This window comes from Vipera berus, assembly GCF_964194415.1.
Source record: "Vipera berus genome assembly, chromosome: 2".
NCBI lineage: Eukaryota > Metazoa > Chordata > Lepidosauria > Squamata > Viperidae > Vipera > Vipera berus.
The window spans coordinates 169,407,073-169,431,486 of record NC_138203.1 but is presented as its reverse complement, the minus strand read 5'-3'; the positions used below and the strand labels follow the sequence as shown (position 1 = coordinate 169,431,486).

General features: G+C 41.8%; 2 protein-coding genes across 3 annotated transcripts in view; one reads left to right on the top strand and one right to left on the bottom strand.

Annotated features, from left to right (window-relative positions):
* The window catches only part of CASKIN2 (CASK interacting protein 2), a 114,867-nt gene extending 94,967 nt beyond the window's left edge, over window positions 1-19,900 (top strand). For both annotated transcript variants that reach the window (XM_081320406.1, XM_081320405.1), the window contains exons 13-20: window positions 440-518; window positions 1,798-1,880; window positions 3,068-3,178; window positions 3,400-3,501; window positions 4,090-4,228; window positions 11,366-13,507; window positions 14,310-14,640; window positions 16,576-19,900. In XM_081320406.1, the coding sequence (XP_081176532.1) occupies window positions 440-518; window positions 1,798-1,880; window positions 3,068-3,178; window positions 3,400-3,501; window positions 4,090-4,228; window positions 11,366-13,507; window positions 14,310-14,640; window positions 16,576-16,672 (3,084 nt within the window). In that variant the 3' untranslated portion in view covers window positions 16,673-19,900. The remainder of the gene's footprint in view (window positions 1-439; window positions 519-1,797; window positions 1,881-3,067; window positions 3,179-3,399; window positions 3,502-4,089; window positions 4,229-11,365; window positions 13,508-14,309; window positions 14,641-16,575) is intronic.
* Window positions 19,901-20,454: 554 nt separating this feature from the next.
* Window positions 20,455-24,414, bottom strand: part of TMEM94 (transmembrane protein 94) — a 93,696-nt gene continuing 89,736 nt past the window's right edge. The window contains exon 32 of the mRNA XM_081318584.1: window positions 20,455-22,934. Coding sequence (XP_081174710.1) covers window positions 22,862-22,934 — 73 coding nt within the window. The 3' untranslated portion in view covers window positions 20,455-22,861. The remainder of the gene's footprint in view (window positions 22,935-24,414) is intronic.

Below are 24,414 nucleotides of genomic sequence, written 5' to 3'. Positions count from 1 at the left end.
TTCCAAGGAATAACCCTGTGATCCTTTTACATAAAGCAGTGCTGTGTTTTGTTCTGATGTAATAAACTGGGTATGAGGAGACAGTAGTCTTCCACTTTGGGGATGAATTGGGGATGGTTTGCATTCCCATTCCCTTTCTTTTCCCACTTGGGTTTTGAAAATGATAGAGCTTCTGTAGATCAGTGTTACTTACCTGCAGGGGAGAAATTAAAAGAACAGTCAGTTGGATAGCTCTAAAATCCCAAAGGGCTAGAAATTACCTTCTGATCTTAAAATATTTTTAACCAATGGGCAGTTGTGTGGCATTTGGGCTGATCAGTATTAATTGCCCATTTGCTTTTGCTAATGCTATATGCAAAATCTTTGAGTATGAGGGGGAAAGAATCCTATGTCTGGCATACTAATGACTGTGGGCTCTTCTTCACTCTCATATTTGCAGCCACTTTTGCCTGGTGGGGAGGATCTGCAGCAACATGTCCTGAGTTCAAATTCTCACAATGGACAAACCATCTCCTTGGGTAAGTGGAGATGTTGTCATCTTGAGACAAGAGGAGTAGATGTCACAGAAGTGGAAAGGGGAAACAGAGCATCTTTCCTAATGGTAACAAATACAAGCTTTGCGTGAGGTGAACATTCAGCTAGGTTGCATGGCAGGGAGACTGTGCTATTAATTTGTTACCAGAATAACAGAGTTATTGGAAGTCTTTTAGTCCATCCCCCTGCTCAGGTAGGAAACCCTATATCATTTCAGACAAGTGCTTGTCCAATCTTTTCTTAAAACTTCCAGTGTTGGAGCATCCACAACTTCGGGAGGCAGGTTGTTCCACTGATTAATTGTTCTAACAGTCAGGAAATTTCTCCTTAGTTCTAGGTTGCTTCTCTCCTTGACTAGTTTCCAGCCGTTGCTTCTTGTTCTGCCTTCAGGTGCTTTGGAGAACATGTCTAAGACTTAGAGCAGGGCTCTTGCTATCTACCTTGCAGTGTCAAATGCTGCTTTTATACAACAGCTTTTCCCAGCCTGATAGCAATAGCACTTAGACTTATATACTGCTTCACAGTGCTTTACAGCCCTCTATGAGCAGTTTACAGAGTCACCATGTTGCCCCCAACAATTTGGGCCCTCATTTTACTGACCTCGGAAGGATAGAAGGCTGACTCAACCTTGAGCCGGTCAGAATCGAACTCCTAAAGTGAGCAATGAGTTAGCCTGCAGTACCGCATTCTAACCACTGCGCCATCAGAGCTCTTGATAACCTCTGAATGAGTTGGATTACAACTCCCAGATTTCCCAGTGGCCATGTTGGCTGGAAACTATGACAGGAGAAGCTCAATACTTCTGAAAGGTATGGTGCAGAAGGCTGCTCCAAATCTCCATGAAAATTTATGCCTGAATGTCTTCGGTTTGAGCAATGAAAAATTGAAATTCAAGAGCACGTGAGAATTGACTTTAAAACAATACATTGTTTAAAATGAAACTGAATATACTGTTTGATTGTACTTTCCCCCCGCCTCCCGTCCCCTCAGAAGCTTCAGGTAGCTTTTGAGAAAAGATGGATTTTAAAATTAAAAAAAATTACAGGACAGAAATGTAAATAAAGTACATTCCCTGTTGGTGAATTCCATGGGTGTAAATGCAGAAAGTGCCACCATGACAGTGTAAGGATTTCCAATTCTCTTCCATGCCCTGTTCAAACAGAGAAATGTTATGTAGCAACGGGCCTTTTTGCATGACTATGTCCTGCATTGATTCTTCCAAGGCTCTGTTGTCTGCTCTGATTTTGCTTTGATTCTTTGCAGGGACACAAGTGCATCCGAATTTCTCCAACGACAGGATCTTCTCCCAGCAATATTTACGCCCAGAGCAGCTCCTGGAAGGGAAGGTATTGTAATTTCTTGGTTCAAAGAACAGACAACCCTTAGAAATGTTGATATCAGGTATTCCCCAAGATTCCTTAAAAATCACCTGGTGCCACTCTTGCCTGGAATTAGAAAACGGACAGAAGAATTGAAAGAATGCAGGGGAGTAATAGTGCAAAGTAGAGGAATAACAAATGCAGTGCTGGGGCTGCAAGTATGTTAAGACAAATATGAGTTTCATCTTTTCTGGAGTTGTGTTGGCAAAGAGGCATGCTGTATTAGTGGGTCTAGTTCAGGGGTAGGCAACCTCGGCTCTTTTATGACTCATGGACTTCAACTCTAAAGAAATAGAGAGTTGACTCAGGAATTCTGGGAGTTGAAGTCCATGAGTCATAAAAGAGCCGAGGTTGCCTACCCCTGGTCTAGTTGGGCGAGAAACCTTTCCTGGCAAGGTCTCTTTTTGTGGTTTTGCTGTCAGAATAGAGAGAGTAGAATGCTAAAGACAGCAGATGTTTCTACGGCTACTATAAAGAGTTGCGCAAGGGCAGAGATCCCTCTTCCCAAGAAAATGTTGCTAATAATTATTATTTTGAGCGCAGCAGTAAACAAAAGAATTACATAATAAAGTTAGATTCCCTCAGATCTTTGCAAGGAACCATATTATTAATAGCTGGAAATAAATCAGTAAATTTGAAAATATTAAATTGCACTTTCTGGACTCCGGTCTTGATTTGGAAAGTGCACTTGAAGACCATTTGTGAGGACTTTCCAAAGAACAACAATGAGTTCATATCTTTTCACTTTATCAAGAGAAATTGTATTACTTCCATTAAATAAGTGCAAGCCAAGCATGCCGATGAATGGCAAAGCTTCACATTAAGTCCAATCTGGCCCAAGTGCTGACAGTCTACTACTTTCGAATAGACGCCCCTACCCGGGGCTTAATGAGCGGCCCAACACTCAGAAAAAGTGGGGCTTAAATTACAGCAAAAACAGGCAACCTATTGTCCTCTTGCGTTTTCAACTACGTAAAACTCCTATGATCCTTATCCATTTGGTAAATTAGAGGTGGGTGACCTCTGCTTGGTTGTTCTTGTTTGTTTTAATACACACACTCAAGTGCACTATTAATATTTTGGTAAAATAACCAAAGGACAATAAGAATGTAGCGGTCTTTTCCAAAGGGGGCTTTTCTTTCTTTTCTTTGCAGGATGCCGCAGCCATTTACAACTGGCTATGCGAATTCCAGCTGGAGTGTTATACAGCCAACTTTCTGAATGCAGGTTATGACGTGCCAACAATCAGCCGCATGACTCCAGAGGTAAACAAAATAATTAAAATAATTAGAGGACCAGGCAAAGGTGGGAAAGTATCTTTGAGTTTCTCCACAAAATTATCACTCGGGATGTATAAGGACTTGCCCATTTTCCCTGAAGAGACATTGCAGGACAGACATTGCGTAGATGTTTTGCTCCCCATTGTAGACTGTATTAAATGCATTTCGTTGGTAGTAGATAACGTATCTACTATTCTTTGTTCTAGGATCTCACGGCAATTGGGGTAACCAAACCAGGCCACAGGAAGAAAATTTCGACAGAGATTGGACAGCTCAGCATTTCTGAATGGCTCCCAAATTATATTCCTGTGAGTAGGGCAACTACCGAGATCTGCAAGAAGCCTTTGATCAGCTGTATCCTATCTGAAAGCATACGCTTCCAGACCCCCCAAAAAGGCTATAGAGTGTCTGTGAGGCATATTTTAATCTAATAATTATTCAATGCCACCATATGTTTGACCATTTTCTACATAAAATGAGGTTGCATCTATTTCTATTCCCACTCCTTTCCCCAGAGTGCTGCATGCTTTTTGTGCAGATATCATAGAGTATTTGCAAATGTAAACCCAATAAGCTGCTCTCTACTTTACCAGGGCTATCATTTGCTCACTCTGATAAATTGATGATTTGAGTGAATGTTTTGATCTCTATATATAAAGTTGGTGGCATTTTGAAGACTGCCTTTTTTTTGGCTTGTCCTACTTAGTTCTTAGCCATGGTGCCTTCCAGTGAACATAAAAAATGGCAAGGGAATGCAGGCACTGTAACCCAAAACCTGATCTGACATATGTATCTTCTAGGATCCATTCAGTTTCCTAACCCTCCCAAGTTGCATAGACTTGGAGAGAAACCAAGATATTGCTAATGAAACTCAGAGCGATTGCACTATTTTCTAGGATGACTTGATGGAATGGTTGAGTGCTATTGGTCTACCACAGTACCACAAAAAGTTGGTGAGCAACGGTTATGACTCCATCAACATTGTGACCGATCTGACTTGGGAGGATTTGCAGGAGATTGGCATCAACAAACTTGGTGAGAAGACATCATAAGCCAGAGACAAAAGCACCGGGGCTTTGGGAACTTCTGGTTGTATGTACTAACAAGACTGTTCCTGTAAGGATGGGGAAATTGGATCCGTAACATAATATTCACTGCACCTCAGCTTGATTGTGTTTCAGTGATTCATCTCTCAGAACTTTTTAACTGACCTAGAATGGAAAATCTAGCTTGTCTGTATCGTTGGTTATCCATTAGAAGAATATTATGGTGACTGTGGTATTTACAGGCAAGAATAAGAACATTAGAAAATGTATTAGCAATTATCAATAGCACTTAGACTTATATAACACTCCATAGTGCTTTACAGCACTCTCTGAGCAGTTTACAAACGTCAGCATATTGCCCCCAACATTCTGGGTTCTCATTTTACCGACTTCGGAAGGATGGAAGGCTGAGTCAACCTTGAGCCGGTCAGGATCAAACTCCAGGCTGTGGGCAAAGCATTCTAACTGCACCAGGACTCCTAGCCTTTTGCCACTAACCTGGCATGATGGGAGTTGAAATCTAAAGTATCTTGATGGTGTCAGTTTACCTGCTTTTGGCCTAAGGTGAATCCAAGGATAGCCATAACTAGCTAATAACCAACTAAGAATAATGCAGCACCTCACAAAAGCTTTTACACTCCAAAGCCTATTTGATTTAAACTTACTCCTGAGATTCCATGGAATCCTAAGAAAAGTATTTCCTTATTCACATACAGTAGACTGACAGTTTGCCCAAATTTTGTTGGCTGATTCCAATTCACTCTGTGATATGTAGCCCTGAGAGAACATTGGACCTAGCCCGGGATGCAGTCTTCATTTTTGCACAGTGACAGACTCAGCAAAGCTTGCCAAGGATAGTCCCAAAAAGGAGACAGCCTCCTAGACTGTATCCACAGAGTTCTCTTCTGTGCACTGTGACTTGTTAGCTGAGAGATGGATGCAGCAAGAGCAGGAAACATTGCAAAAACTTTGTCAGGCACAATGGTTTCCTCACTTCTCATGGACAGTGGCTGTCTCTTTTTTTTAACAGAGCAGAATCTTGTGGTATCTTAAGGAAAATATTTGGAGTAATAGGTTACATTGTTGGTTGTGGAACATTTTGCACCTACATGTACAGTACATCCTTCTTTTTGTCTGCAGTTATTACTGGAGAGAGGCTTTAATCTGCCCCCTTTTAGCAATGAAGGATTGTGGTTGGCTGCCATTATCCCAGCAACTCTGATTAAGAATCAGGAAACTTTCATTCCTATCACTGGGCCACATGGAGCAATTCTAAGGGATGGGATGGTGTAATTGGACATCAACAGTTGGAAGCATCGAAGCAAATTCCGCATCTTGATCAGCACCTCAGGCAGCAATTATTTTGTTCGTTAACTTAATTTCTTTAGCATTCTTCCTCCTGGAGGAGCTGAAGTAATTTGCAACAAAATAAACGTAGATATCATAACATCCCAATCTTTAAAATTGATCAATACCAAAAATTTTAATTTCACCTGATCGGTACAGAGCATCAATTGTGAAGGACGTGGACACGGACCAGCACAAAAATGCTTAGATGTTTATTCCCTCAGGAACTGATTATCACGCATATAGGAAAGCTTCCTGCCCGTTCTTTCTTCTGACAGAACAGCCATGTTTCATTTTTTTTCTGCCTTGGTCTGGGAAACTCCCTTTTCCCACTTCACAGAAAGCCCAGTTCGAGGCAGCACTCAGAACTGTTACATCTAGATCAGTGTTTCTTAAACTTTCTTCTGTCAGGATCCCTTCCCACTGTAAAAATTATGGAGGACCACAAAAGAGTTTTTGTTTGTACGGATCATATTCATTGATATTTACCATATTAAAAATTAAAATCGATGCATTCACTATCGCTAATGTTTGCTTGAAGAGATTTTAATATTAAATTAATTTTCAACATAGGCTGGCAAATAATTTTGACTTCATGGACCTTTGAGAGGTGCTAGGGTGGCTCCAAAGTTCTTAGGACTACACTTTAAGAAAAACACTGATCTAAACCATCCTTTTAACAAGAACAGGATGCAGTGCCTCCATGGAACACGATACCATAGCATTTAACCGTTCCTGCAAATGCTTCTTCCACGCCTTCTGTCATGGCCTGATTTGATGAGTTAGGCAGCTCAGCCACCCCATCAAACTTTGACTGGCTCCTTACCAAAACCATGTTTTGCAACGAGGAAGGAAAAAGAATAGGGTGGAAAGCTTGGCCCTTTCTTTGGAGGCAGGAATTAGTGTAATTTTTGGCACTGCACCAAATTCCCAGAGTAATTGAATCCTGTTTTCAATGAAGGCAGCCTTGCTTGTCCGTGAGTATAAGCATAACCTAAATATGCCAACTGGCCTCATCCCCAAACAGCCAAACGTATACGTAATTGGGTGTACATGACAAATAGCTATTGATGAGACCCCCTTTAAAAACAAATGACCCACTTCTGACCCACTTAAAACAGTTGCTCCAGTTTCCCCCTTCCCACTGCTTCACTCAGCTTCCCCCACTGGCATATACAGAATGTCGAGAACTGCAACCCCATTCTCTAGTCATACATTAAAAACAAAAATAAAAACGCCATAGCTCTCCTCACATAACATGCTTAACCAGGTTAGAGGAGTAGGAAAAACGGCTTAGTTTACTTCGTCAGTTAATTGTAGAGATTTAATTCCATTTGTTGTGACTCAGGGCCAGCCGGTGGGTTCGGCAGCCGGCTCAGATGTATCGGATGACTCAGATGAGGGGGAGGAGGAGGGTGTGGAAGGCGAAACGGCTGATGATGGCTTGGAGGCTTCGCAGAGCCCTCAGCCGGGGCCCTCTTCTCAGCTGCGTGAGCCCGATAGTGCGGAGGATGATGACCCACAGCTGGCCCTGTTCAAGGACGCCCGACGCAGGAGGCAGTCGAGCAGGAACAAACAAAGAAAGGCTGTGGGACTCCTCGGGAGGAGGCACAGGGAGACCACGCCCTGAACTCTAAATAAAAGGAGTGTTTGGGGAGGGGCTGGTTGCTGAAAGCAACCCTTCCGCTTGAGGATTCAAGTTCCTGTGTTTCTTGTTCTGTTGTTTGGCTTGTGAATTAAACTTGGCAGACGCTTTGCAGCCTCAGACGCTCTCCAGTCTCTACTGCTTGAACAGGGGTTTGCCTTATTACAAGGCCGGTAGTTGGCTGGTTCAGAACACCATTAAGCTAACTCTTTCTAGTCAGAAGTACTGTATTGTCTGAATAATTGTTGAAATCCCTACAAAATAGGGCCTCTCTAGACATTCTGTTTCTATGGCTGTTCTGGTTGTCACGTGCCCATCGTTGCCCTGAGGCAAAGAACGAAACGAAATAGATAGCCACACACATTGTTTTTCCCACTCTGGCAAAAGAATATTATTACTGTTATTGTTTTTAATTGTTATTAAAAAAAAGAGGGGAAGGGAGACAAACGCAGGAGGACCGAAGTGATGAAAGGCAATGTAGAGTTATTGTAGTGATTGAGGTGGCATATAAATTGATAAATAAATGCTAAGCCATTCATTCCGAGTTGTATGCGGCTGGTATTCAGCAATGAATGAATGAGCAGTGGAGGTGATTGCTGGATCATTTGTGTTTTGTCTAAATGCACTTAATATCCTTGAGGCGCTATAGAAAAGACCCTTTAAACAAATGATGCATAAAAAGGGGTCTTATTTTACCGGCTGCTCAGCTGAAATGGCTTCTTCCAGGCTGCTCTGCCTTGCGCTCGTTTCGCCGGGACCTGAAAACCTGGCTTTTCGATCTATCTGGCCTGGACTGAGGGGGGTTTTAGTTTTATGTTTTAACATTGTTTTATTGTTGGGCTATTAATAATTTAATTCTTTTTAATTCTATTTTTATCTTAATTTATATTGTCTTTTAAATATTGCCCTGTAAACCGCCCTGAGTCCTTCGGGAATAGGGCGGTATAGAAAACTAATTAAGTAAAATAAATAAATAAATAAATAAATAAATAATACAGAGGTCCTTTTGGACTCCAGAAAAGAAGAGCCTTGAGCCTAATGAATGCTGCAGAGAGCTTGCTAAGCTTTCAGGCCACAAGAGGGGGTTATATATTGAACAGTAAAGTCTCTTAGGATTCAGTGCATTAACTGCACAGCCAGTTATTAATTTTGGTTGCTCATAAAAAACTAAACAGCGCTGAACCAGGAAATCCCAAGATTGTAGGCTACAAGAAACTGAACGTTGCAGAAAAAAGCAGTGGGAAACAAATTCCACATTGCTAAAAAAAGCTACATTGACTTATTAATTATATCACCAGGAGCTGAGGTAAGCTTGAAGGTGATTTTACCTTTAATTCAATATTGATTGATTCTGTGCTATGAAGTTAGCATCACCTCTTAGCAACCAGATAGATTTTCTCTAGGATTAATTCAATAACCAGAAGCATAAAAGATCCTGAACTCATTATAGGTTTATTATGATCATATGATCATTAGTAACAGACACATAACAATATATGTATGACAAACATGCAGCTAATAGCTATACTTGCAAGAAAAAAACAAAGAAGTTTAAAATTAAACTCTAATCGCAGATGGCATAATGTAGGAACAAAAACTTTGGCTTTACTTGGTAGATTTGCTCTTACAGCTGCTAAAGGGCAGTTTATTTAAAATGCAATCTCTGTGCCTGAAAGATCCTTTAAAATAAATCTTAGTCAAGTATAAGGATCTGTATGAAAGGGGTAGTGTAGAAGGATGTGGCATATAAATTCAACTTCGTTTTGAACTATAGGCAAATGTTTAGAAAGTAGAAGATTTTTTTGTACCTATTTGATATGAACATTGAAAGCAGCATATTGAACTGCCAATTGTGAAAGCTTGCTGATACTTTAAATTTGCTATGATAATAAAATGTTGATATAATATTTATCATGGTCCCTGCACAGGGCGATCTAGAAACCTATATCTTGTTGAAGCTCCATGTCCCAAATTTACTGTTTATTTATTTTCATCCTCATAGCCCAGCAAATCTGTGAATACAGGGGTAAATCTTAATATTTAAGCCTATATTTAGAATTCTTTTCAAGCCAATTTTCTACCAGACTTAAAATGCTAAAATCTGTTGGAGTGCACCTGGGCATTGCAATAACAAGCATAAACATTCAGACTGAAATACTTTCAGAGCTTCTGCTTCTTTAGAGATGTATTATTTATGCCCTGATGAAAGACAAAGCCTAATTCATGTTTCATTTATCTGTAAAGCTGCTGGAGCACAAAAGCTATCTCTAAGGACTACTGTTGACTTTCTTTGGGGCTACTTGTTCACCATACTTAACATGGAAACAGAACAATGGAAGACTCAGAACTTACATCATTTTCCAAGTTCTAGCACATTCCCATCAAATGGCCATCAATGTTTTTGTTCCCAAATTTTCCTTGACTCTTTTAAAATTTGAAGGTCAGCTATTCTCCTACACAATGGGCCAATTGCCCTTCGTGTTCCCAAATTCAATAATGATTTAATTTAATGATGACCATTGTCAGTATACATTTTAGTGTAGACAAATCCACAGCCAACTTAGGGAGATGAGATGTTCTGGGTTAGAGAAATTTGTACAGCCAACAGATTTATATAAAAATTAAATAGGAGCAAGGAGACAACATGCACCAGAAGTTGATCTACATGAGTACAAATAGCTACAGGTACAGGCTTCAACTATTCTTGATTGATTACCTGCCATCAAGTTGTTTTATATTTCTAGTGACCACTTAGATAGATTGCAACAGTTCCAGGCAATAAAGTCTTTTTCTGATTGCAACTGTGAAATAAGCTTAGATATTTCTGAGGGTAGAATTGGCCAATTCTGGTAAGAGGCCTACCTGGGTTCAGTTAGGGTCATACTTTCACAAATGTCATTAAAGATGGAACCATAATATTTCTCTGAAACATTTGCTAAAATCCCTATCAATTCTGGGTCCTTTGAACTCCAATCTCTTCCAATCAAATGCTTAAAAACTGTGCAATTTCTCAACTTAAAAGTTATAGTTGTGGGCTAGGAATTCTTTCTCAGAATTAAAACTTTGGATACTTGCTAATTAAAAGTTTGGATAGTATTTCCCATTCAAGAAGCAGAATTGGGAACTGCTTTCAATATTATCTTGACAACACAGCAAGCAGGACTTCCATCAGAATCTGGAATTGCTCGAAATCATTTTCAGTTAATCTGCTTGATATTATTGTTAACTGAAGATGGAGCCACTGCTCTGAGCTGAGCAGTTTTAAAGTTGCTTTCCACATTATCAAAAACCACCTTGCCTTTACAAAATCTATCTGTGCTACTGTTAACCTTAAATTACGTGCATTATAATTGACAGGTTGAAAGTCCAAGATTAGAAGCTGATAATCATTCCTTATTGAATTAAACAAGGAGCACGAGGCTATCCTATAATCAGTGACATTGGTTTCTTGCCTAGGATGGGAAGTGTCTTCCCCAATGTCCGCCCTAAGAGGTAGACCAGACTAAGACCCTCTCCCATTTAGATTTAAAGTTTTTATTAGAACAGCACAGAATCTTGAAGTCTGGTTGTGCTTCCCTTCCTCCTCATTTTATGTTCAAGTGAATTGGGGAGGAGGGACACCTGAGGTGTTTTTGTAAACCACTTGCTTGGTCTGGGCTCAAGTCTTGTTTATTTGATCATTTCCTTGGCAATGGACCTTCCTTCTGTCCTTTCAAGGCCATCCTCTATTCTTACTACATCCAACTACATCACCCTCCGCTAGCCCCTTCATCAGCCTCAGGTCTAATGTATTTGCGGTTTGGGAATGAGTCGTGTGACTTCCATTTCTTCCTCTTCCTTAGTCTGGGATGATGGGGTAGGTTGAGCCATAGTGACTGGTTGAAAGCTACCAAACGCTCATGTCTGAGTGACAGTGCTCTAATCATTATACACACTGGTCTTAACGAAGGTGGTGCTGTACCTAATATTCACCTGTTCATCTGCTCTTTGTGATAAGGTTTGTTTATGTACGAAATTACGTAGGACCTAAATTAATAAACGGCCCACAAGTCTGGCCTCAAGTAGGGAACTGGGAAATTGAAAGAAAAGGCTCCCAGACAATTGCTGAGTTTGTTTTTCTTGTGTGACATGCAGGCCACCAAAAGAAGATCATGCTGGCTGTCAAGAGATTGACTGATCTTTGTAAAAGTCAGAGCCAGGCTGAAGTCAACACTCTTAGGCGCAAGATCCCTGGTACCTTGGAAATAGTCACCATTGAGACCGTGGAGAATGGGGAGTGCCATTCTCCTCTCACCCCCAAAATGACCACTTTTCAGGACAGTGAGCTGAGCCACGAGCTCCAGACAGCCATGTCCAACAGCTGCCAAGAGACATTGACCATCAAGAGTACCCAAGGCATGTCACGGAGCCAAGAGAGCATTGGTGCACGTTCTAGAGGATCAGGACATTCCCAGGAGAACATGCTGTCCCAAAGCACATCCTCTAGCCATTCTCAGGAGAGTTTGGGTAGTGGCGAAGGGAGCAGTGGGAGCAGTGGAGGGCATTCTTTCACCCAGCCCCATCCTGCGGAGAACTCTGCCAGTACCCAGGGTCGACCCAGCCCAGACCATTGTGGGAAATTCATTCCATTGCTCAATGGACCAGATGGAACCAGTGGCTATTCTAGCAGTTGTGTGGGAAGTCCCCTAAAGGAGAGAAATCTGCCCGAGGGGATGGATCACTACCAGAGACCAAGTGCTTCACCAGAGCCATCAAGCCCCCTCCCAGTCCCCTCCCCCTGCACATTGCCCCATGCTGCCAGCAAAGGGACAGCCCCATATGTCTTCATGTATCCCCACATATCACTGAAGGCCCAGTCAGCTCCTCTACCTTCCATGCCTGAACAGGCCAAGGCATCTACCCATTTGTCTGTTCAGAGGACCACCTTCCAGTCAACTGCCCAGAAAGCTTTCTCCTACCTTCATTCCCACTGCAGCCCTACAGAGCCACCTCAGGTGCCCCCAAAGCCTAGGCTTGAACAGCAAAACGGTGAGGGTTTTAAGCACAAGAAACGCTCACAAAGCTTGAACCGCTATGCTTTGTCTGATGGGGAACCTGATGAAGAAGAGCCAGCCAGTAGCTCAGTGGGCTCTTACGCTACCCTAACCAGGCGACCTGGGCGCAGTCAGGTGTCACGGACACAACCACCTTCAGAAGCTAAAGTCTTGCGCAGTCAGTCTTTTGCTATCCGTGCCCGGAAAAAAGGCCCTCCACCTCCACCTCCTAAACGCCTCAGTTCAGTCTCCAGCCCTTCAGCAGTCGATGCAGAGTTTGAACAAGGGCAACAGATACAGAATGGATCCTTGGTCTCCAAGGACGAAGGGGATAATACTAATGATAGAGCTTGCCTGGGGAAAAACACAGCTGCTAAGCTTGATAGGCCAATCTATGATGGGAGCCCAGCCCAGCCTCTTCAGTCTTCCCAGATCCCCAGCTGTGGTCAGGAAGGTGCCAAGAAAGGTGGCCTACACAATTCAGTTCAGGGAGGCCTTGGTAACACCAATACCTTAAATGGTAGAAGTCAAGTCTTGGAAGGCAACGCTCCCAGAAGACGAACATTCAGTGAATCAGCAGTTACCATGACAGAGGCTTTGCAGTGTAACCATGAAGATATCCGATCAGACACTGAGGAAGATGGTCCAGCTGAGAAGGATGACTGTGCCAAATCCCCTTGTTCTTCCCAAAACAGCTCCAGTGAGTGCATCCCCTTCGCAGAAGAAGGCAACCTAACCATCAAACAGCGACCAAAGCCTTTGGGGCAGCTCAAAACAGAGGGCCCGGCTCCAGACTCAGACTCCACTCCTGCTCAGACCAATGGGAAAGAGTCTCCAGAGGCTTCCGCAAAAGAAGCCCCAGTGTTGGAATTCAACCTCACAGAATCCGACACGGTCAAGAGGCGGCCCCGGTGCAAAGAGAGGGAACCTCTCCAAAATGTCCTGAAGGCCTTTGGCATGGCCACTCCAAGCCCTGGCATGACCACCGCCCCACAGTACGCCCAGGCCCAGACAGTCAGCATCAGTGGGCCTTCGCTGCACGTGATGGAACCGCTCCCTACCACAGGCCCGTTGGAGGATGACAACATGGCGTTCCAAATAGTTGAGATAGAGAAAAGCATCCTGTCCCTAGAGAAGGGGATTAGCAAGCTTCCTGTCCCTTTGAAACCAGCCGGTCCAGGGCCACCGCACAGTGAGAGTCCTGGAGGGTCAGCCCAGCTAAGAATACCGGCCGTGGCAACAGGTAGGTTGTAGGTTTTGCTGCTGGATTGGGAAAGTTGGCAATAACTTCCAGAGCTACTGCCAAGATTACTACTAAAAAATTTTAATATGACAGATGGGGAAATTATTACTGTACTGTTACTGTACTAGTATTCTTAATAGTAAACACTATTAACTTTACTTAGAAACGTACTTAAATACATATAGGTAAAGGTAAAGGTTCCCCCGCACATGCATGCTAGTCGTTTCCGACTCTAGGGGCCGGTGCTCATCTCCGTTTCAAAGCCGAAGAGCCAGCGCTTGTCCGAGGACGTCTCCGTGGTCATGTGGCCGGCATGACTAGACGCCAAAGGCGCACGGAATGCTGTTACCTTCCCACCGGAGTGGTCCCTATTTTTCTACTTGCATTTTTGCATGCTTTCGAACTGCTAGGTTGGCAGAAGCTGGGACGAGTAACAGGCGCTCACTCTGTTACGCGGCACTCGGGATTTGACCCGCCAAACTGCCAATCTTCTGATTGACAAGCTCAGCGTCCTAACCCACTAAAAGTAATCTAAATCAGATAGTTTTTGTCCTGATCTGACCTACTTCTTTATAGAAGCTACACCTGATCTAGAGAGAGAGGGTGACCCTTCAATTTGAAAAAGGGATTTGGCTTAGTGAGATATGGGGACCTAGCTCCTCTTTGCTCTTTCTGTGATAATATGTTCACCTGTCATCCCTGCACCTTATTGCCTAAACTCTCTGGGATACTCTGAAGTCTCTTCGGCATCAGACAGGACACTAAGCACTAGCTTTTTTCTTTTTCTTTTTTTCTATTTCAGACATGACAACCATGCCGACGTCCATCGCTTCTACCAAGCTGGTATTTTCAGGACCCAAAACCATCTATCAGCAAGTCTTGCCAAACTCTCATCACACAAGTCCCTCCAGAGCAACCCCTGAGACAGTGTCGGAAGTGTCCGGTCCCTATCCCATGAAACTGGGTCTCAGCAATAAGCCTTCTTTAAATTTTGGGGTGCCCCTTCCACCAAGACCCTCAAGCATGTGCCCAGATATAACACAGACTCAGCAGCGTCTGGAACAAACCAGTTCATCTTTGGCATCTACACTTGAGGCTGCCGAAAAGGAGATCCTTGCGGAGGAAGCAGACAGGTGAGTAGAAGGCATTGAAGGAGACATCTTCAAATTCCACTGGGATAGATATCCAGATACAGGATACAGCTGCTCCATTTGCTAAAAAAAAAAAGCACTTATGCGCAGACATCATGGTCTGATTCGTTAGGACCAAATGTGTTCAGATTTTTTTTTTCAAGTTCAGCTGTAGGTTTGTGTGAAATTACATACAGGACATTTTGTCTGTGATGGCTCTCCCATTTCTCCCAAGCTATGGTGCTTCCATCAGATTTCTCTTGCCCCACTGCTACCATGTAGCATTAGCAACGTAAAAGGGCCACAGAGCCTTCTCAATAGGAACAAGCTGTGTGGACCACTTCTTCAAAGCCACACATTTTTGCACTCTGTTGTAATTGTGATACCCCCTTGCCTATTCTTGCTCAGACTTCAAAGCAAGGAAAACCTATGCCAGGGGTAGGCAACCTCGGCTCTTTTATGACTCATGGACTTCAACTCCCAGAATTCCTGAGTCAGCTGACTCAGGAATTCTGGGAGTTGAAGTCCATGAGTCATAAAAGAGCTGAGGTTGCCTACCCCTGACCTATGCAGTAGCTAGGGATATATGGGTGCAAGAGAGACCAAGCCTGCAAGTAGTTGCCAAAAAGGCAGCTGGTTATGTTCCTCTTTGCCAGCCTCTGTTATTGATGGGTAGCATTAATCTTTATTGACAAAATTTCCAAAGTCACCTTCAGGCCAGTCTTATTGCCATCATCATCTTCAGAATTTAAATGCCTAGATCAGAAAGACAGCCCTAGAAAAAGGGTGTAGTCCCGCTTATGTAAAGATGCAGCTAATAAAATGGCCTTTTAGTAACCACAAATCTTCATTATCTACTTCCAGAGAAAGCAGAGTTTTGGAAGCAATTCCTGTATCTGTTTTAAAAAGGGAAATATAGCTTCTATTACAGGAAGAACCACCAGCATTTTCTTTCCTTTGTCAGGATTTAGCTTTTTAGCCATATTTAACCACCAAGACTACCTACCCATCATTTGAAAAGATAAAAGAAAAGTGTGTGTGTGTGTGTGTGTGTGTGAGAGAGAGAGAGAGAGAGAGAGACAGACAGACAGACAGACAGAGATAGAGGTAGGAAGACAGAGACAGACTGACAGAGAGATGCAACTTGCCTTACCTGTATGTACCTAAGGAGGTATTGTGCTGGATCCAAACCTGTTAGCTGATGTAAATGCTTAAAAGTACTCATTACTTTTACTGCTTCTTGTGGTTTAATTGTTTTTATAATTTTTCAATTTTTTTTCATAAACTATCTTGTGAGCTATCTGGGGAAAAGGGTAAGCTGCAAATATAAATTATTCAAGTGCATGATGAGCTTTGTTCTTCAAAATAAAAGTTGCCTTTTTTGACACATTTAAAAAAATCTTTCCATATGTGGACATATTTTATAATATATTTGAGGATGTGATTTAAGTTAAATATCCAACATACTCAGCTCTGCATCTTTTTCCTATTTTCTTCTTTCAGACAAACAAACATTCCTTTTCTGTACTGAGTACATATTATCCAAAGCCTGTCCACGATAGCTGAACAAGATAGAAAATCCTAGGAATAAAAACTCCCAATATCACTAAATTAAATAATAATTGGCAGCCCCTTTCTAAGGTCAGATACATCTCTATTCTCTCACCCTCTGATGGAAGAATTGATCTAGGTGTTGTTAATCTGAAAAATGTACAGAAATTTAACAGCACCTTAAAGAATGAAACAGCTATAAAATACAATCTATTGTATGAAAGCAGTCTGTTTTGGGGAAGACATTTCCATGACAAGGATAAGCAATTGTATCTAAAGTGTGTGAGTGACATGGTCTTAAGTTGCCACAAAAGGGGTAGATCCACCCAACCTGTCTATTTTGCTTGACTTCTGCATTCATTTGGTATTTCTCTTCTTTTTCTGCAGTTGCTATGGGACAACACACTCAGCCAAGAACATTCTTGAAGACATCAGCAACATGTTCAATGACCTAGCTGAACAGCTGGATGCCATGTTGGACTGAGCACCAGTTTCTCTGCATGCATTTATAGGTTCACGCTTCTAACCTTATATAACAGGTGGATAACCTCTAAGATGAGTCTCACAAGTACTTCTAGTTTCTCCTTCCTGCACTTTAGCATCTTGCTTACTCAACATGTTTTGCTGGATAGAGGCTCCCAGATCTTCACCTCCAGCTGGAAACCACCCTAAATAGCTATTTATGCTCTGGTGCTTCCTACAACTTTGACACAAGATGAAGCAAGCACTCCAATGCAGATTGACTTGGTTTCTACTTATACACTAGAGCAACTGTACGGCCTTATGAACTGATGGTGCACACCATACCGCGGTTGCAAAGGGGCAGAAGTATCTCTACTCAGGCTAACTGTAGAATAAGATGATCAGTGTCACTGTGAGCTTCTCCTCAAAAGATCTCCACAGAGAGCTACATTTCTTCTCAAGACTAACTCATTCTTCGTTCCTGGATTTTGTCATTTCAGTAGTAGCAGCACTGTGTCAATTTCTTCAGATATAGTGATCCACCACACTGGTTAGTTGTTGGCCGCTTGCAGAACAAGGCAAATCCTTGAGGCCTTTTTAACATATCAATACAGAAAACCCTATATAACCAGTGAGCTTAAATTTCCATCCCTTCCTGTTTGAAAAGTACATGCTTGTGGTTCACAAAAAAAATTGCACACAACATTTCAAAACAAGGCTTTGGGAGGAACTGAAAGCTACTTGACCTCTCCCAAATTCTTTGGACTTATGCAATGCACGGGACCGAAAGACCAGAGAGCAGAGAAGAGATTTGTTTTCCATTTCCCCCCCCCCCCACACACACACTTTCAGTAGACTCTAGTTTAGCAAACTCCCTAGGGCAATCCTGGCTCAGGAATTCTGGGAATTGAAGTCCAAGAGTCATAAAAGAGCCAAGGTTGCCTACCCCTGCCCTAGGGCAAAGGTCCCCAGCCCCCAGTCCACGGACAGGCACCAGTCCGTGGCATGCCAGCAAATAAGCGAAGCCCCGTCAGTGGTATGCAGGCATATCCTCCATGGAACCGGTCCCTGGTGCCCAAAAGGTTGGGGCTGCTGCCTAGGGATAATGATTATAAAAATATGCTAACATGCCAACTGCGTTTCTGTTGTAGCCATATTGTGACTTTTTTCACTTAAGAGATCTTTGCAGGGAACAAAACACTTTTGACAGCTAATTAGAACGCTTCCCTTTTTAGGAAATGAAAAATGGCAGAATTTGGGCTCCAGATGTGGGCAAAACTGCCCCTCTTAGTCCTTTCCCCAGCTCAAAGAGTGCCTACAAGCTTATCATTAAACCCACGGAACAAGAATCTAGAGGACAAGAGCCAAGCTATGGCTTGTTACCCTACTTCACGTCAGAGACGATGATCTTCTTTGAAGTGAGATAAGGGAGAAGTTGCACACAAATTCTGTTTATAAGCTAGGAATAGACTATAGCCAAGATTTTATTTTAATTATGCCTGAAACTATATGATAGTGCCCTTCTCCCTTTGAAGGTTTCTCCTGTTTGAAGGGTTTTTACCAGGAGGGTAATGGCTCTCTTCATTGCTAGGACGCCCTCTGCTGGTGGAACCCAGAAAGCACAACTCTTTCTTTTTTCAGTGATGAATCATGTAAATACAAGTGCTGATTTCTTCAAAAGAAGAAGGGGGAGGGTAAATAGTAAATAGGACTGGCAAGATAAAGGAGCTTTTTAGCAGTTTTTTTGCCCTAGGTCTAGTTTCTCTTCTTGTTTGACTCTTTTTATCCAGTGTCAAGTAGATTAGTCACCCTTCGGTCGATGACTAGGGCTATAAGAATAATAGCTGCAACCAGTGGCACTTTTCAAAAAGGGTTCCTATAAAACTTTTTTCTAAATAGATTATACATTTCACACTTTACGGACAGGCAGAGCTCATTTTCCCCACTGTTGATAAAACTGTAAAAAAAATTAAAGATATGTATATATTTTTAAAATGTGGGTCTGTTATATATTTACTAATCAAAGGTCTGTTGTATTTTATGATCTGGGTGGAACCACGTTACTGTCTGAGCCACTAAGAGGCAGTAAAATGCTATTCTTTCTCCTTATCGCTAAGAAGAGAATCCAGTCTGTTTGGTTTTTATTTGCTCTTTCAAAGAATGCTTATTTTTAAAGAACTAGTAGTTTATTTTAAATATATTGTATGCTGTGTAAATTATGTATGGATGCAGCTGAGTCTAACCAGCCCTGAGGAAGAAAATGATGGGGAAATTGCTTCATGAGAACATCTGACCGTTTTTTTAAAAAGTTTAAATCTTGTTTAATGTTAATCATGGCTTATTGTTTTCCACTAACACACCTTACAATTTGATGGTATTAAATAGTGGAAATAATTTTCCTTTTAATGGCCTTGCCTGGCTAGTTGAGTCTCCTTTTTGCTTTCAGATGAATTGACTGTGTGAATATATTATTAGATTTAGCAGATAGAGCTTAAGGAACTCTTGTTTTCTTTGGACACCATAAACCATGAGTGCTAACTATACAGTTCAGGTACATACAGTGTAAATATACAAATTCTCAGGACTCAATGTGTAAAAATTTCAAAAGGAGCTGCCACAAGAGAAGAAATGGCCCTTCCTAACAGACTTGAAGGGATCTTGGAGGTCTTCTAACCCAACCCCCTGCTCAAGCAGGAGGCCCTATATCATTTCAGACAAAGGTTGTCCAATCTCTTCTTAAAAGCCTCCAGTGATGGAGCACCCAGGATTTCTGAAGGAAAGCTGTTCCACTGGTCTATTGTTCTGTCAGGAAATTTCTCCTTAGTTCTAGGTTGCTTCTCTCTGTGATTAGTTTCCCATCCATTGCTGCTTCTTGTCTTGCTTTCTGGTGGTTTGGAAAATAGGTTGACCCCCTCTTCTTTGTGGCAGCCCTTTGGATATTAGAACATTGCTCTCATGTCACCCTAGTCCTTCTCTTCACTAGCCTAGACAAACCCAACTCCTGCAACCGTTCTTCATGTTTTAGCCTTCAGCCCCTGCAATCACCTTTGTCACTCTTTTTCTGCATTCTTTTCAGAGTCACTATATCTTTTTTATAATATGGCAACCAAAACTGGATGCAGTGTTCTAAGTGTGGTATTACCAAGGCTTAATAATTTTAAAGAAATTCATGCAAATTCATGTAAGTGGTAAAAGGATGGAACATCACATCAGACGTCACAGTCCACAGCTAATAAAGGGAATTGTTCTATTTGCCACTCTGTGAGGTCTTTTCAAGTGTCATTAATAAGGTTACTTTGATTTGAAAGGCTGTTGGTGGGAGGAGGAGAACACAAACCTAGCCAGTTGTCATTTAGCCACTCAGTCACAAGTAAGTCAACCCTTCCAAAGAACCAACCTTACAAACATATAGGTCTCTGAAAGTAAGTTCCCTGAAAGCCAATGGGACGTCTTAGATTATTGTGTATTCAGTTGCAATCACTAAGTCTCTGGTTCATGTCTTACTTTATCTGGGAACTAATTAAGAGGCATTTGTTTCTTTCAATCTTCTCATCTGCAACATACTTTGCAGGGCTATGTTATATTAAAGAGCGCACTTGAAGAAGTTATTAAGGCAAATACCAAGCCTCAGAAAGCTGCTTTCTCCACAATATAAAATCTTAGTGTTTTCCCACTCTTGAGGGCAAGAGCTGTTCAGCCGTATATGTTGTCAATCTCCAGAACTGTGCTCAGATAAGCAAGTGATGTGACCTACAATGAAGTCTATCCAGTTTGTTCTCCAAAGAAGACAATTTGCAGAAAATGTTACTGTATCAAAGACAATCATTTATTGCCATTCATATCAGGTGCTCTTGGTTTCTTTATACAATTTACAAGTTTTAATACAAATCTATTTTACATCCATCCCAAAAATCTTAAATATAAAATGTACACCATTTAAAAACAGACTGTTAAGTGAAATTCATTCCTAAGGCGATGCCCCACACTTTTCTGAAGCCCTGTCTGAGTAAAGGCAGCAAGTTCTTCAGGAGTCCGCCATGAAAAAGGCTTTTCAGTCATGGTTTAACTCTAATTGAGTACCACTGAGGACAGATGAGAATAGGAAAGTAGGAGGAGAAAAGTCATTTTCAGGTTTCGAAGAGAGAAAAAAATAATTATAGGAAGCACCTTCTCTATAGGAGACTTGGTTTTCATCCACTGTTATATATAAAAATGGCCAAAGAGGAGTTTTTTTAATCTGTTGAGGAATCCTTTTTCCTACAGCAAAGGAATCCTCCCTTTTTGCACATCCTGACATTTTAACCTGGGATTGAGCAGGTTTCTCAACCCCAATAAGGATTCAAATCCCAGACAACTTTGTAGCTTGTTAATAAAACAGTTGTGTAAACCAGAATACATATTCCAAACCTCATTATTCTTAGAAAACCAGATAATATAATAATAAATTGAGAAAATGACAGGCTTTAACTATATGTGGAGAATAGCAAAGTTGAACAAAAGGAAATGTCTAGGCAGTAAACTATTTAGAAATGTAATAATAAGTTATTGATCACTTTCCCAGGCCAAATCAATTAGAGGTCACAAATCATCAATCTCTGCTTGCTGTATGTAGAGGACCATTGATCACGTTTCTAAAAATCTTCCAGCTAGAAAACGTCCTTTTTCAGAAAAATGTCCCAATATTGTCAGGCATCAATCTGTGATTATTACCTGGCAAGGATGAATACCATTTTGCCAAGTATGGAAAGATAATGTCCCCTCAGAGCATAGTGGGATTAGTCATAATCAATCAGTAATTTTAAATAGAGCAGTAGGAAGTGAATTGGGACTGTCTCATCCATATCTATGGTAAGTGGGTGCGTTACACTGCAGCTCAAAAATCTGACCAAAACAGTTTTTATCTAAGCATCTACCACCATTTCACTGCACATTATGTCTGGGACAGTCTTGATATGGATCATATAATCTAGCCTTAAGGAGAGTAACCTGAAGAAGTGAAAAGAAAACCGATAGCAGAACATAGTTGCAATAGCCTTCTGCTTAGAGAAAATTACTCATCATAGCTAAACTGGCCTTTAAGACAAGAGATAGGTGTAGGGGGTATGTAGGTTCCCACCAGAAAATCTCTTTTCTGGGGACAGACTTCAGAATGAGGTATTTTGTGTTCTTAAGTTCACTAACTCGAGCTTCTCCTCAAATATGCTTTGAAGTACAGGCAAGGACAACATTCAGCTAAAGGCAGCTCTCTGCTGGGCCTGACAAGCGACCATCCAGCCCATGGACTTGAGGCAGGAAGAGATACGGCCAGCGTCACCTGCCTTCACTCGTTCAAAGCAGCTGGAGGCAGTTGCCTGCAAATGTGCTCTCATAGAAGGAAACACAAACTCCTGCCCTAGCTGTGGTTCAGGCAACTTTGTGGGACACTTTGACTGCCATGTTTACAGGATCGCATGGATTCTTGTGGCTTCCCAGTCCTTGGGGGTGTGTGAGAGACATTACCACACACATCCAAATCTAGCCAATTAGCATGGAGCATTAAGAAAATATGGCACCTGGCCAAGCTGAGAAACCCACAAACTAACTTTCCCCATAAATGCTCTCACCATATGGATGAAAGGCCTGGCTTAGTAGTTAGGGATAACAGACGTCACATCCCAGGGAGTTTAATTTGAGAGCCTGTCTGCAAGTCACTTGCATCCAATTCTCTCCAATACTTTACTTCAGCCATGGTTTGTTCCTCTCTCTTACAAAGGGCAGTCTCACCACCATAATAGGAGAGGCAAACATTGCCACAGCAGCCGCAGTTAGGGGCCTCTTCGGGCCTTCTCTGCAGGGCCTAGCAGGACAGGAAAGTCAGACACGCACTTGAACAGAAGCAATCAACAGGAGGGAGGTCAACAAGTGACAAATTAAAGAATCAAATCATAAAGCCTGAAAAAGTATCAAGGACAATTTCCTGCTCTTAGATCCATGCCACCCTAAGGGCTTCCAAGAAGCATCACTGGAAGAGGTCCTAAAATAAATAACGGCAAGGACAGCTGTCTGTGTCTCATTGTCCCAATGTCAACCCTTTGCCTGGACCCCTGCTGACCTTTCAATCAGACCATAGAGGGATTCCTGTGTGAGGCTGTTGCTCTCCCTTCCTGCTAAGTGACAAGGCTGGACACAAAAGGGACATGCAACCCTCTAGGGCACATCCAACCTCAGGGGATTAAAAAGGAGAATTCATGCCCAGCTTAGTTTCAAACTGCAGCTTCTGTCTCTTCTGATAACGCACCCGAACCCTACAAAGAGAGAAAAAATATATAAACAAATGAAGAAAAGACAACAGGAAGTGGTCCTCTTCCTACAGTCTAAGCTACCCTCAACACTGCTCAAAGATTTTTTTTATAAATACATTCGTGTGATTTAATGCAGCTGTTTTTAAGCTCCTTGGAAATTGATCAGAAATTTCTCAAGTTAACAAGAGCAGCCGCTCCTTGGTAAATCTGTGGTGCAAGGATGCATTTACAAGGACTGGTCTAGGAAAAAGCTACCACATTAGCTTGTTTGGAAAGTTCAGTAAAGGAAGTCAGCAATTGAAGAACAGCAACTTAGCCCATTGGTTAAAAAAAAATAGGTGCACTAACAGTTCTGTCTGATCACAGACTGCCTACACAGCAGAATTTGCAGGCTCTCTGACTTGAGAATCTCTTTTTAATAAGCCTTCTTTGATAACTGGAAAGAAAATGATTTCCAATTATATCATGGTGACCTGCAGAAGATTTCCACGTTGCATATTTGCCAAAGGGTGCCTTGAATTCTTGACCTCCTCTGTGGGCTTCCCTCCATGCCATGGGTTTATGCTTCTTTCCTTTCACAGCTGTTTTGCCCCTAATCCTTGCCAATGTATTTCTGAACTTCCAAAGGCTTCAGTTTGACAATGAGACAAGATTACTGTTGTACACTAAATAACTCTGCACCTGGTGGCATAGTGGTTAGAATGCAGCATTGCAGGCAAACTCTGCCCACAGCCTGGAGTTCCATCCTGGCAAGGCTCAAGGTTGACTCAGCCCTCCATCCTTCTGAGGTCAGTAAAATGAGGACCCAAATTGCTGGGGGGCAATATGCTGACTCTATAACCCGCTTAGAGAGGGCTGTAAAGCACTACAAAGCGGTATATAAATAGCACAAAATTATTCTCCCTTTGAAGAGGGGATGAGGAGGACAATGATGAAAATAATGGCAAGCAAAATGCACTATCAATTCAAACATCCATAGCAATGGTACTTAGACTTATATATTGCTTCCCAGTGCTTTACAGCTATTCTTAAAGGAAAGATATTATACCCTATAGCAGAGATCTTAAGTTTTTTTCTCTACAAACCTGAGTAAAAGAGGACATTTTTACCACAAAGGAAATGTAGGGCTTCAGTTTTATCATCACACACACACACACACACACACACACACACACACACACACACACAAACACACACACAGAGTTTTGTTTAGCTGCTCTTTTGTCTTTTTTCTGCTGTTTTGGTCTTTTTTTATGTCCCGGGTTCTATTTGTCTCAATAAAAAATAAAATGTTTTTAAAACAGTGATAAGTTCACCTCTGTTGAAACAATTATTTTTCTTCCTAGTATTTCCCTGCAAGTGTAGGATATGCTTTTTTTAATCAATTTTTTGTAACAGGAATTGACTGACCAGTTTGTTGCCTAAGCCTGGCATCATGGGCTAAAAGAGAGTAACTTGCCTAAAGTCACCTAGCCAGTCCACT